At 37.9% G+C, this 13,608-nt stretch overlaps 1 protein-coding gene across 2 annotated transcripts in view; it reads right to left on the reverse strand.

Moving 5' to 3' along the window:
- ITPK1 (inositol-tetrakisphosphate 1-kinase) overlaps positions 1 to 12,173 on the reverse strand; it is a 121,289-nt gene extending 109,116 nt beyond the window's left edge. The window contains exon 1 of one of the 2 annotated variants that reach the window (XM_087725712.1): positions 11,291 to 12,173. In XM_087725712.1, coding sequence (XP_087581838.1) covers positions 11,291 to 11,385 — 95 coding nt within the window. In that variant the 5' untranslated portion in view covers positions 11,386 to 12,173. The remainder of the gene's footprint in view (positions 1 to 11,290) is intronic. The other variant, XM_087725713.1, reaches the window with a different exon arrangement.
- Positions 12,174 to 13,608: the final 1,435 nt, after the last annotated feature.

The raw sequence follows: 13,608 nt of genomic DNA on the forward strand, positions 1-13,608 counted from the left end.
TGCAGGCAAAATAGAAACTAAAGCCAGAGCAAGTTTTAACAGGTAGTTAAATATATGGATCTAGTCTTCTAATAGTCAATTATTTATTCATGGAGGGCTCCACAAATTCATTTATAATTTAGGGAATCACAGTCTCACAAAGTTTGAGAACTCCCCTTTATTATAGAAGAAAAATGATCAATACTTCTGGGAGAAAACAAGATATTCAGGCTTCAATCCTAGGCACCTGCTAGAAAGGAACTTAAAGACAGCTCTCAACAGGTAAATTACATACATCTTAATATCATAGATCTCTGCACACATAGCTGAGTTTTGAATGTCCACTGTTGGGCACAATTTTTACATGAACTTATACAATAGCTTCTTATACAATATTATATTTCCCTGGTTCTTCCTTCATCTCTTGTGCTACAATCAATATACCAAAATAACTGGAACTCTTATTCAGACACTATTCTATACATGCACAAAATGAGCTGGATCCTACAATATTCTCTAATCAAAGGAGTTAGAAAAACATAATTAGCTGATAAACGTGGACAGTTTTGGTACTCCCCCCTCCCCAATGAATCTAAATACTTAACAGAAAGTTAACAGAAGAAAGCAATGAAGAGGCTGGAATTTATACCCATTTGCTTATCCCTTTTTTTTCCAATTTGGATTATTTATTCTTGTATCCTATTGCTGTCAAGTTTTAAATGAAATTAAATACTCTGAATGCTCTGCATCTATCAGAGGCAAGGAAAACCAAGGCAATTGTCTCTATATAATAACAAGTATCCCTGGGAGAGTTAGTCAATAAAATAATATTAGGCTGTTACTTTTTAACTTTAAGGAAGAAAATATATTACAGGAAAGGGGTTATGTGCCAGATCTCTCATGAAACAATGCCCTTTGTGCAACTGTGTATGTTGAAGGCAACAGGCTAATAAGGAAGTAACTGATTCAGAGTAAGCAGAAAAGAGCAATGAGCATAATGAGTGCAAAGTTACTAGGTTTTGCTTGCGCCATAGCTTCCTGTTACTACAATGCAGTGGTAACATTGGAAGATTGAATGGAGGCATTAAACTTTTAGTCAATTTGTCCTTAATAGGAAACAGAGAACTATGTACCAATTTATTTAGTGCCATTGAATAATAATATTATTTATTTTCTTCAATGGATGGAAGCTATTGGTTTGGGTGTTGGCAAATGCATTTCATTTGCTGGAAGTACATTTGTTTTACCTATAGAACTGATAAGAGCCAAGGTGGCGCAGTGGTTAAATGCAGCACTGCAGGCTACTGCTAGATCAGCAGGTCAGCGGTTCAAATCTCACTGGCTCAGGGTTGACTCAGCCTTCCATCCTTCCGAGGTGGGTAAAATGAGGACCCAGATTGTTGGGGGCAATATGCTGACTCTCTGTAAACCGCTTAGAGAGGCCTGAAAGGCCTATGAAGCGGTATATAAGTCTACTGCTATTGCTATTGCTATTGCTATACAGGGTTTAAGATAAATATGAAACTGCTATGATCTAATATTTTTAAATGTATTAAATAAAGATTCTCTCCTTATAAACCCAAAGCTTCGCAGTGTACAATAATACAGATATAACAGTAACAAGCAAACATTTATTTTGACCTATCTACACAGATCAATGGACATTTGCTGCAAGAGAAAAAATCAGGTTCTCAAAGAGATTATTCTCAGAAGGAAACAGAAAAAGAGCTATTATCTAAGATTGCTAATCCACCTACCCACAAGAGGTAACAGTGGCCAATGGTCCAGCAATGGAAATTTAGAGAACAAGTTGAATTATAGCTAATATATTATTGCAGACTAATTCTGCTGATTGCTGATTGCCAGCAGTTCTGCAGTTCAATTCTCACTGGCTCAATGTTGACTCAGCCTTCCAAGGTGGGTAAAATGAGGACCCAGATTGTTGCAGGCAAAATGCTGACTCTGTATACCGCTCAGAGAGGTCTGTAAATGACTCATCCTTCCAGGCTGGCATACAACTCAATACAAGCAATATCTCCAAAAGGAGCTGCTGGTGCTACCTATCCTTGCTTTGGAAATTTCGGCTACTGAATACTATAACAGTGTATGATACACAGATATATTTTTCCAAACCTGAACTTGCAGCCCCAAAATACATTTCATGAAACTCCCATTATTCTGGGTGTTCTGAAGATGACGTACTCTGACAAATCAAAAATCAAAATTCTAAGCACAAAAATAGGTTTGGGGAAATGTTTGGCACAGTCATATGGTACGTAATAAATAAATGTTTCATCATATAGTTTCTCTTATTTTATAATTGGGCAAATCATTTACTAGCAATCATCAGCATATTGATAAGTGACAAGATTAGACATGACAGAGTCAATCTTGGATACTCCTCAAGCATAAGAATGTCATTAACCGTGAAGAACTATACTGAACTCCAACAAATCTGAAGTTGACATTTCCACTTTTGAAAAGAATAAAATTTGCCTTTCACTTATGTACAAAAGATTATAGACCAAACTTCAGCTACTTTCTTTCAAAACAGAAAACTGGCAACCTTGTTCACCCTGCCCCACTATGTAGATAAAAAAATAAGTCAAATTATTTCAAAAACAGAATATCCAAGTATACCTAGCTGTCAATTTGATTAATGAACTCCTTGTCTATACGACAGCTGAGGACTAGCTAAATAATTAGTCTCACCCAATTTTCTTCAATCTTAGTGAAGCTATCCCAAAGGGCAGCTGCTTGTCATTTTCATAAGACGGTTACTAGTTACTGAGGTTTCATAGAGACAAAAACTGGTATGCATCACTTTAGCCACTGTTTATCCATGCTTTAGAGAATAAACCACAACCTAATGAGTGTGTATAGCATGCTAAACCATTAACTACTACCAACCACATTGACAAGCAAGTATACTAAACTATAAACAAACAAATCATGTCTTGGCTTAGCATGTGTGTAACCAAGTCAAAGACTTAATGGGACATAAAAGTTAAAGCATTTGCTCCCTTATCAATTCTTTTCAGAAAGTTACATACAGGCAGTCCTCTATTTACAAGCATTCATTTAGAAACAGTTTGAAGTTACAATGGCACTGAAAAAGAGACTTATGATCAGTCCTCACACTTATGACTATTGCAGCATCTTCAGAGTCATGTGATCAAAACTTGGTTGCTTGGCCACCAGCATGCATTTACAATGGTTGCAGCATCCTGGAGTCACATGATGGCAATTTGCAACTTTTCCAGTCAGCTTCCAAGAAGCAAAGTCAATGGGAAAAGCCAGATTGGCTTAATGATTGTGTGATTCACTTTAAAAGTGTAGTAATTCGCTTAACAACTGTTGGAAAAAAAGGTAATAAAATCACATGCAGCTCACTTAATAACCGTTTTGCTTAGCAATGGAAATTCTGATTGTAAGTCGAGGACAACCTGTATTGCATATTGTATAAATATTGTACTAGGAAAGGTGGGAAATGAGGCAGGTGTCCACCCTCAGCTACAACAATTGCTGGATGTTAAAAAATTAATTCATAGAAGAAACTAGGCTTTTTTAGGTCCCCAAAATGATATTAGCCCTGACAATTTGGTAAAGAAATAATGTCTTAAAAATATTAAACACGAAATCATACAGTAGTATGTTTACTTTCGAAGACTGCTATCATACCACACCATACCTTATCCTGGCATAAAATTTCATCTCCCACAATTCCCCAATCATTTAGGGCACCAACCTGGGTAATGCTGATACATTGTTAACATTCTGAGTCACCTGTTTGAGATTTTTAGACATTCGAGTTTAACACAACACACTAAATTCTGGCAAATAATGCCAACATCTCACTATCTCACTTTTTCCAATAAAATGCCACATGTTGTCTTATTAGAAGTTAAAAAATATTAAAGAATGATACAATAATGGCTTTCAAAAGTTGTCTGTGGGCTTTAACATTAAATATAATAATAGAACATTCCAGCCAGTGTATTTTATTTTTACAAGCTATTCATTAATGATTTCTCGCTGTTCTAAAGTCACATAGGAAACTATTTCTACTGAATCAGACTACAGGTCCAGAAGCTCATTATTAATCCTGCCAATCTTTCTGATTTGCTGATTTCCAGGTCTGCTGGATTAGAACCCATCTCATTTTACTAATGCTGGATGTATGGGCATGGTCTACTGTATCTTGGGGCTATCTGGTTGAAAAAGTGTCTATGCACAGATTAGCAATAGTTTCCTAGATTTTCAGAAATGAGTCATTCCTGACCAACGACATGAGTTGACCTTGGGACTTTTAATATGTGTTTTACCACATAGTTCTGGCATATGTTTCTCCAACAAAGCAACTGTCAACTTGATATCCATGTAAAATGATCAACTGACATACTATTTTTCTATGTCCTTTTAATGACAAGTAAGAAACATTTAGTTTCCACTCATCAATCACTAGTATCAGGGGATACTGGTAGAATACAAGCTTTCTTTCAAAAAATATTGCTTGAATATACAGGCATTACTTTTTAGGCTTTTTCATATTGAGTTGTTAAGAGGACCAAAAAAATCAAGGACAATACTATTCAATTTACTTATCAAACACTGCATAAAATATGCCATTCAGTCAAATCATAATTTGCAGGTCATCTTCCATATTGAGTTGTAAAAAAAAACCTGTGGCAATCAAAGACAAAAATTATGATCCACTTTCTCTGCATCAGAAGCTATTCTGTCATTCTATAAATGACATACTTTAGTACCCCAGAGACTTTCCTTAAAACGTGCACTATTTCTATGAAATATATCCTACTAATAGTGCCTCAAAATTATACAAAAAATGAAAAAAAATCCTATTCAAAAACTGCTCTTACAAGGATAGTTGCCTCTCACTTAATTGTTGTCCTGTGCTTAATAAGACTAAAGCATAGTAAAAAAAATAAGTAATGTTTTGTTACGGCAAATTTATTTTCTCACAGTTCAAGAGAGCTCCATAAAATGTCTCTGTTAAATAAAACAATGGCTACAAGAATCAACATCATCTACAGCACTTTTCTATTTTCCTTCTTACATGAAATCTCTGTAAGAATTTCAAAATGCAAAGCCTATCTTTATAATAATGTAGTATTTCTATTTGCTTAAAAGGTAATAAATGAGAAACATAATATGAAGCCACTGCTTGTTAAAAAACCAAAACTTTAAAAAGTGGAATTTCAAGGCCTGGTATAATGTATGAATCACATGCGTAAATGTGATTCTACACATGTCCTCATCATAGGACTGCCATGGAGTCTGTTCATTATGGGTTGTGACAGCTGTTGAGATGGCCTTGCTTTGACAATGCACACCCGCTGCTCTCCCTGATGAGGCCGCTAAACACACAAGTCATTAAGCTGAGCTCGAGGTGCCTCAAGTTGAGGAAGGCCCTGGGAGACCTAGCGTAGGTCCAGGCCTGCCTGCCCTAGGCGTCCTAAGGCCTCCACCAGGGCTACTAGAATATTACAAGGAATAATAATAGAATCTTAAAATTATGATTAGAGATTCCTTCTTATATCAAAGAAAATCAAGGCAAGGCAATCTTGAATTTCTTTCCTGCTCACTCCTGTCTTCAGGTTAATTTATGAAATGGCTGTTGAATGTCTTCTTCAAGATCATCTCCCTACTCACACTTTCTTTGAACTCTCTTGCCTTTTTCCCAGTGGCAAAAAAGAAGCCCCAAAACTTATTTCTTGACCAAAGTTTACTTTGTGTTTCTGTCTATCTAATAGTAATCCAAATATCATCTATGAATTTGCCTACTCAGAATGTTTCTGTGTGAAGAGACAAGCAGGAATAGGTGACGTTCAATGGAAAAAAGAACAGCTTAGGTAAGCATTTTAGGAGAAGATTTACAGATAACAAAAGAATTAGCTTCCCTATATATACAGATTCTATTTTGCAATGCCATCTTGCATTCCAATTATGTTGTTACTTCTATTTAGAAAATATGCAATAATGAATATGGCAAAAACTCTATATTATAGAAGTAACTCAAGCAACCATCTCCCTTCCCCAATTCTGTTTATCTATTTAAATATTCAGATCAATTAAAACTACACACACTCGTACAGAAATCACAGAATGCATAAATTAGGTTGGGGGTGAAATGGGAAGATGAATGGGAAGAAAATCACTGTTGTCATAAATTAAATGAAGAGACAACCACATAACAAGGCATATTAAAAGAGCTCCAATACAAAAATTTTCCTGACTAGAAAACATTACAAATTATGATCTTAGTGCTTTCAATAATGTTTCACTCATCAAGATACCAACAATATTTAATAGAATTCATTTCTGGCTTTAATACAAAAATTGAACAAATCAAATTAATAACTAGAATAAGATTTATCAAGATTTTACAACTTCATTAGAAGAATTATTTATCCCTTCTACTGAAAACATTTGATTATTACAAAGCAACATGCCCTTAAATGTGCTTAATATTAACTTTGGAATCTAAAGTAATCTTAGTTGGCACTAGACAAAGATCTAACAAAGAACTATTAAAACTCTGCAATTTTTAGTTTATCAAATTTCCTGGAAGATATAAAATATACTTCATTAATTTTTAAATAGGTAATTAATATATTTTATATTTTGATCATCTCTTATGCTAGCGTATCTAATAGTCTATGCTCAATACTACCAGTGTTTAATTAAATTTAACCTAAACTAGATGATCTATATAATTAAAAAATCTAATTTAAAAAATGGAAGTATGGCTTTAATTCATTTTCCAGGAAATACTTACCCTATCTCATCTATAAGGAAAAAAATCAGATTCAGCAAATAACTTCCTATTTGCTCCAGTGGAGGGCAGAAACATATGAAACACTACCTTATTACTGTCCTGCTTCCAATTCTTGAAGTATGGTAAAGGTTTCCCCTGTTGTATCTGATTCTAGCGGACGACACACATCTCCTTTTCTTAGCTGAGGGAGCCAGCATTGTCTGAAGATGTTTCTGTGGTCATGTGGCCGAAGCACATGGAACACTGTTATCTCTCCACCAAAGCAATACCTATTTACCTACTTGCATTTGCATGTTTTTGAACCACTAGGTGGGCAAAAGATGGGGCAACTAACTCATCCTGTTGGCCAGTGCTTGTGTCTTGAACCTGGGTTGTTCAATCTCAGCATCTTTAACTGCTGAGCCATTGCGCCCACATAATGAGTAACTAACTGCACACTTATTAAATATGTACAATGAGTGTTTTAGCTTTTATTTTCAAAAGCACTGACACCGCCAAAAGAAGAGGCAACAACAGTTCATCATTTAATTTTCTTTCTGGGTATAAACCAATCATGTGACCATCTTGAAAAGGTTCACAGACTTGGATATTAGAAATGTTCAATATTTTAAACAATTGCTCATATTGTCTGAAGATTGTTTTACAATTCTTTTTCTTAAACTAGTAATATTGTTCTGAATTGAAGTAGGATATCAATCTCACAAAAACTTTGAAGTACGGTGACAAAAATAATGTTCCCTTCTTGCTTTACTACTTCAATGGTAGTGGTGATACTAGGATAAAAGTCAAGACACAGGCCTAACCTTGGCTTTACTGAGTACAAGTTCGATACTTTTTGGATTTTTGAAATGTCAAGCCCAAAATGAAGGAGTGCTGCCAAATTAAAATCTATATATAAGTGGAATATTAACAAGGAAGTTCAGTGTAATTACATTTTACCAGGACTTAAACACTACCACAACCACCAGTGCCAAGGAAGCAATTAGGGGGAAAAAGGCTTTTGCCCAAAAACAGAAAGTTCCCACAGAGAATTTTTTTAAAATTACCAATGAAACTATTTTTCAATCTTGAAACGTTAAAATGTATGCACTTCAACTCCCAGAATTCTCTAGCCAGCATGCTGACTGGGGAACTGTGGGAGTTCAAGTTCACATATCTTAAAGCTGAAAAATGCTGATCTATAGCATAACTAAAGGGGAAAAAAACCAAGATGTTGCAAAATATCACACTAATATTAATATTATTTAATAAATCCAAAGCGGACAATATTGTAGTAGGTTGGCAAAGGAATACTAAAAGAAAATAAGGATGTAGGGAAGCTAAATTTTATTTTGTTTTCACTGTAAGTCTATGTTTTAATACTTTTTAGAAGAGTTTTAGGAATAGTACCACTGAGAGGATACTGAGACTATCTAAACTACCGTATTTTTCAGACTATAAGACATATCAGAGTATAAGACGCACCATGATTTTTGAAGAGGTAAATTTAAAGTATAAAGTTTTTGCACTCTGCATGCCTTTGGGAGGCTTGTAGAGTGCTACTGGAGGCTGGGCAAAAACGGCCCATTTTTTGTTCATTTTTGCCCTCCCCAGCCCCCAGGAGCACTTTGCAAGCCTCCCAAACCCTCTGCACGTCCATTTTTGCAAAGGGGGTAGAGTTTTGATAGGCCACAAATGCTGTATTCAATGTATAAGCTGCACCCAGATTTTCACCCTCTTTTTTGAAGGTGAAAAAGGTGCATCTTATACTCTGAAAAATATAGTAAATACTGTACTTACAAAAAATGGAGTTCAAATTAAAGCACATAGAGATTCTGTTTCAGTATCTCCTATAAATAAAAGCTCATAATTTCTTAAAATAATTGATCCCACTATTAAATTCCTTTATTAAGAAGTATTTTCTATTTTTTTAAAAAAAAAACTGCCTTCCTACAGATTATTAGTCCACCATCTACTGGGATGACAAATGAGGAGTTTGCACCTTTCATGTAATTTTTCTTCTGCTAGACTATTTCTATAACAACTTCCCTCAAACTTCTCTTCTTAAAGTTGCACACACACGGTTTCTGCAAACCTTCCTGCTGACCTTAATCTATTCAGATTAATTTCAATCTTCTTAAAAGTGTTTTGCCCAAAATTGAACACGTGATATCTGATCAACAAATATAGAGTAAAATATTTTCTATTAATTGGAAGTATATTTTGCAGTCTAATGTCAAGAACGCCTTTTTATCACAGCATTCAGTTTATAATCAATTATAATTTCAAGATCTTTTCTATAAATTCTGTTGCTGATAAGTATTCTAATTGTGTATTAGATTTCCCTCTCTCCTCCAAAAACAATTTTTTTAAGATTTAACAGAGGCAAATGCAATATTATTTTCAGTTAATTTCTTCAAATGTTTTTAAGTTTGATATTTTCTAGCGTAGCTATACTACCCCACTTCTAGTAATCTGTAAATTTTATAAGCATACATTTCAGTTTCTCATCCATGTCATTAATATACAGTAATAGGCCCCAAACCCAACCTTGTAGCTTGTTCTTGTTTCCTCCAATTTGAAACATGAATAAAAGATAAGCACTTTTTCAGTGCCATTTTTAAGCTAGTGGGTAATATATAGTCCAATATTTTAGGGAAATTAACAAGCTGGAAGGATGTTTGTCTCTTCTTTTATTTTCCCTCATTAAACAAACATTCAAGAATTCAAATACTACATTTATAGTCCAAAATCATTTGTCAAATTTAGATATACTGAATTAGATTTTATTTTTGTTTATACAAATAAACATATCTGGAACTACCAACAAAGCTATGTCTGCATAAAATCCATAAAGCCTCAGTTATTATCTGTAGTAAATGTACATTTGCTATTGGTTTTAAACAAACATTTTTGATTTGCAGATTTAGCTGATCAAGAAAGATAACTCTTTCAGAAAAAAGCAGCAACTACCAGTAATAGGATATCATAAATAATACCGGCTTTGTTTAGTAACTGCTTGGCACTTAGTCACTTAGATGACATGGGAGGTGCAGAAATGTAATAAATAACCTTACAGATGTAGACTTTCCTATTTAACCACTCAGAAATTTCCCAAATATCCTTTTAACTCTACTATCTGTAAGGGGATGGTTATATGAAAAATCTCAATAGCTTTTGCTATATAGCAAAACAACTAGCTCATTCATCCAGTTACCAGTAAGAACCATTATATTAAGTCCCAACCAGAAACAAAAATCTTTCTTAGTTTTATAATTAACAAGGTCTGAAAGCTTGAACTCAAAATAGCCTAGCAGAGCCAGAGGGAGGATGGGAGGGAGAATGGCTTTTGAGTTTTGTAGTATTTAATTGGAAAAAAAAAAGAATACTAATCTGTAGGCCTGTCTTAGCTCAGGCATATGAATTTAGTACTGCACTTAGAAGGGAAAGAAAAATAACACTGAAAGGATGCAAGGTATCTTTAAAAAAAGAAGCAAAACTGAGGAAGGGAGATGTGTGTAAACAATTGTACAATGTTTCTTCCAAAACAACTTTATGGAAAGCCTAATTTTACAGTTTGTTAACTGAGTCTTTCAAAGCGAAGGGATCTGCTTTTATGGATCAATTTATGATGTGATAGTATTTAAGCCTGGCAAAGAAAATTCAAAAACATCAAAGAAAAAAAAAGAGTGGCTATAACTTTCCTCGGTATATATTTCAAACATGTATCACTCCTAAAACTTCACATTATGCAGGTAGTCCTCGATTTACAACGTTCATTTAGTGACTGTTCAAAGTTACAACATGCTGAAAAAAAGACTTGTGACTGTTTTCACACTTACAACTGTTACAGCATCCCTACAGCCATGTGATTAAAATTCAGTTGCTTGGCAAAGGATTCATATTTATGATGGTTGCAGTGTCCCAGGGCAACATTATCGTCTTTTGCAACCTTCTGTATTACTAACTTAACAATTGCAGTGATTCACTTAACAATTGTGGCAAGAAAGGTCACAAAACGGGGCAAAATTCACTTAACAAATGTTTCACTTAGAAACAGAAATTTTAGGGTCAATCATGGATGTAAGTGGAGGACTACCTGTAATAGCTAATCTGTTAGTTCCATCAAGTGAAACCAATTCAACTGAAAGCTTTTCACACTCTCCTTGGATCTTTTCCTTAATAATCTGACATTTTTCACAAAGCTGAATACCCCAAATGAAAATCATTAAGTTGTCCAGCCAACCTGCTTCAAAACTATGCTGGCTGGGGATTATGAAAGTCCAAAACATTAACCTAGGTGGAATTTATGCACATCTTTGATAGTTAGAAATAGCCATGTAGCGCCCCCCCCCCCTTTACTGGGGTAGTATCGAAATGTATTAAATAGATAAGTACAGTATTTATCCAAGACAGAAGCAGAAGCTGGAATACCAACTTTCCTGGAGCCCTGGAGAAAGGACAGCGCATTCTCACCCAAACAACCCCATATACCCCCACCCCAAGCAGCTAATCTAAGATGCCAATCCTTACCTGCAAAGATCTGCAAAGGCTTGGAAATTGAGCTTCTTGATTTTCTTCTCGCTCAGCCAATAACCGACCCTTTTCCCTTTCAAAAAGGTCTGCATCTTGTTGCCCCCCTTCAGCAGAGCATGCCGTTCTTCTGAAAAAAGAAGAATTGGGAAGGATTTCCCCCCTCTGGCCAAGGATGCCGACACTTTACTCCAAAGTAATTATGGCCGTTAAGAGGACGCCCGTTTTCGGTTTCCCAAAAAATATTAATTTAAAAATTTTTTTTAAAGCGTGCAACTAGGGAAAAGGCGAAGAGGGGGCCCAGCTCTTCAACATTTCATCCAGAGGCGGCTTTGGGGGGAAAGCACCGCAAGCCTCGGGCGGGGCGGAGAGGTAGGGATGGAAGAGAAGAGGAACCTCTCAGCAGCCATCAGGAAACTTCCTCAAGCCACCGACGGGCATGGCCGAGGCAGGGAGGCAAAGGAGCGAGAGCGGAGGGCGGTCGAGCGAGGGAGCGAGCAGTAGCAGCAAGTTCGGTGCAACCCTTTCCTGCAGGCCCTCCGAAAGGCTCGGCGAATCCGGAAAGGTTCCGAGCCGGCGGGAAGGTGCCTCCGGCGGAGGGAGAATTTCCCTTTTCCTCCCGGCCCTGGTGAAGGAACGGACGGATCGGAGGGTAGTTAGCGACGGCGCGGCTGGGCTTTTTCTGGGAAAACCGCCGTCTGAGGCGGAGGCGGCGGCACTTCAGAGTTTATAAGCCAGAGAGCTCCGGCTGGGTTGGGCCGGGCTGGGTTGGGCGACGCAAGGGGCGAATCGAAGCCGCCCGCGCGGCTCGGCTCCTTCCTCCGGAGCTCTCGCAGCCTTTCAGAGCTCCATTCGCCCGCTATTCTCTGCCGCCTCCACTTCCTCCTCCTCCCGCCTCCGCCGCCGCCGGTCTCCTCCTCTCTCCACCTCCGACACCGAGGGGAGGGAGGGGGCTGAAGAACACACCCTCCTCGCCGCCGCCGCTGCTATGGCACCCGCGTGCGGAGGCGCTTGCCCGCGAAAGGCACCGCTGCTTTTCTCCCTGCGCAGCAGCGGCGGCGGCTCGTCCCTTACTGTAGCCTCCGCGGGGGATGGGAGGGTAATCGAAGTTCGCCTGCGGGGTTTCGGAGGCTGCGGGAGAGCGAGGTTGTTGATTTCGGCGAGCTGATCCCCCTTAACGTGGCTGCTCGCTTACTCGGAAGCGAGCGAGCCCCATAGACTGACGCGGCTTACTCCTCCCGCGTAAAGAAAACAACCGCCTTTAATGAAAAGAAACACTCGCGCTGCTCCCTGGGCGTCCGCTTGGAATGCTACCAAGCTAAAGGCATGAGGCAGCTGTTCCGTGAATCTCCCATTAACAGGTTTTATTGTGGTTGGGGGGAGAAAACCGGGGAGAAAATACGGAAGGGCTCCCCAAGAAGGATGGCCTCATCTGAGCTTTGGGACCAGCTCCATCAATCGGGCAGCAAAAACCTGGTATGGAAGAAAAAAATAATGGGGTGCCTTCTCTACTCCCCACTTTTCAGATCGGGCTGGAGGTTGTTCTCCCTTTCTTTGTGGGATAGGAGACCTGTTTGTGTTGATAGTGTTGCAAATAAGAGCATTCTAATATAATATAGAAAAGCCACCCTTCATCGTTTTCTGAAAACAAGGGGTAAAGAGGCAAAGAACCTTGAATTTCCTTTCCTTCTAAGACTATGCAGGGACAAGGTAAGAGGCTAGCATTGTCAGGCATAAGGCAGTAGGCTAAGGATCTGACTTACTGCCTTTTGGCCCTAGGGAAGAGCAAAGACAAGGACAAGAGAAAAATATGCAACTGGTTGTACTTCATCTTCGCTTCTTTTCTTGTCTTCCCTCCCTCCATTCCATGCACACCAGAGGTGGGTTGCCAATTTTTTTACTACTGGTTCGGACATGTGCAGAATGGTCATGTGCAGAAGCATCCGGATGGGTGGGCGGAGCCTCCCCCCCCCCCCCCGCTACTACCATTCAGCCGATCCTGACCGAACAGGCAGCAACCCACCTCTGATGTACACATCTTTTTAAGTAATATAAAACAATCTTGTCAAAACTAATGTCATCCAGTAGCTTTGGATTACACCCCATACAAATCTACGCAGCTTGGTTGGAGGTTTGTAGTCCAAGGCACTTGAAGGGCACCATGATGGACAAGTTTAAGATTACAATTGACTTTAGATATCGTTGTAACCCATCATTTGCTTAAATATGACTTAATGGATAATAATTGGCTGATTTCCTACAACAAGCTAAGTAGTTGCAGTAGCAGGGTTCACACGTTGTATGTCAAAAGTAAAATC

Source organism: Thamnophis sirtalis, unplaced genomic scaffold (genome assembly GCF_051295495.1).
Source record: "Thamnophis sirtalis isolate CommonGarterSnake01/CBP01778 unplaced genomic scaffold, rThaSir2_p1.2 scaffold_1, whole genome shotgun sequence".
Lineage (NCBI taxonomy): Eukaryota > Metazoa > Chordata > Lepidosauria > Squamata > Natricidae > Thamnophis > Thamnophis sirtalis.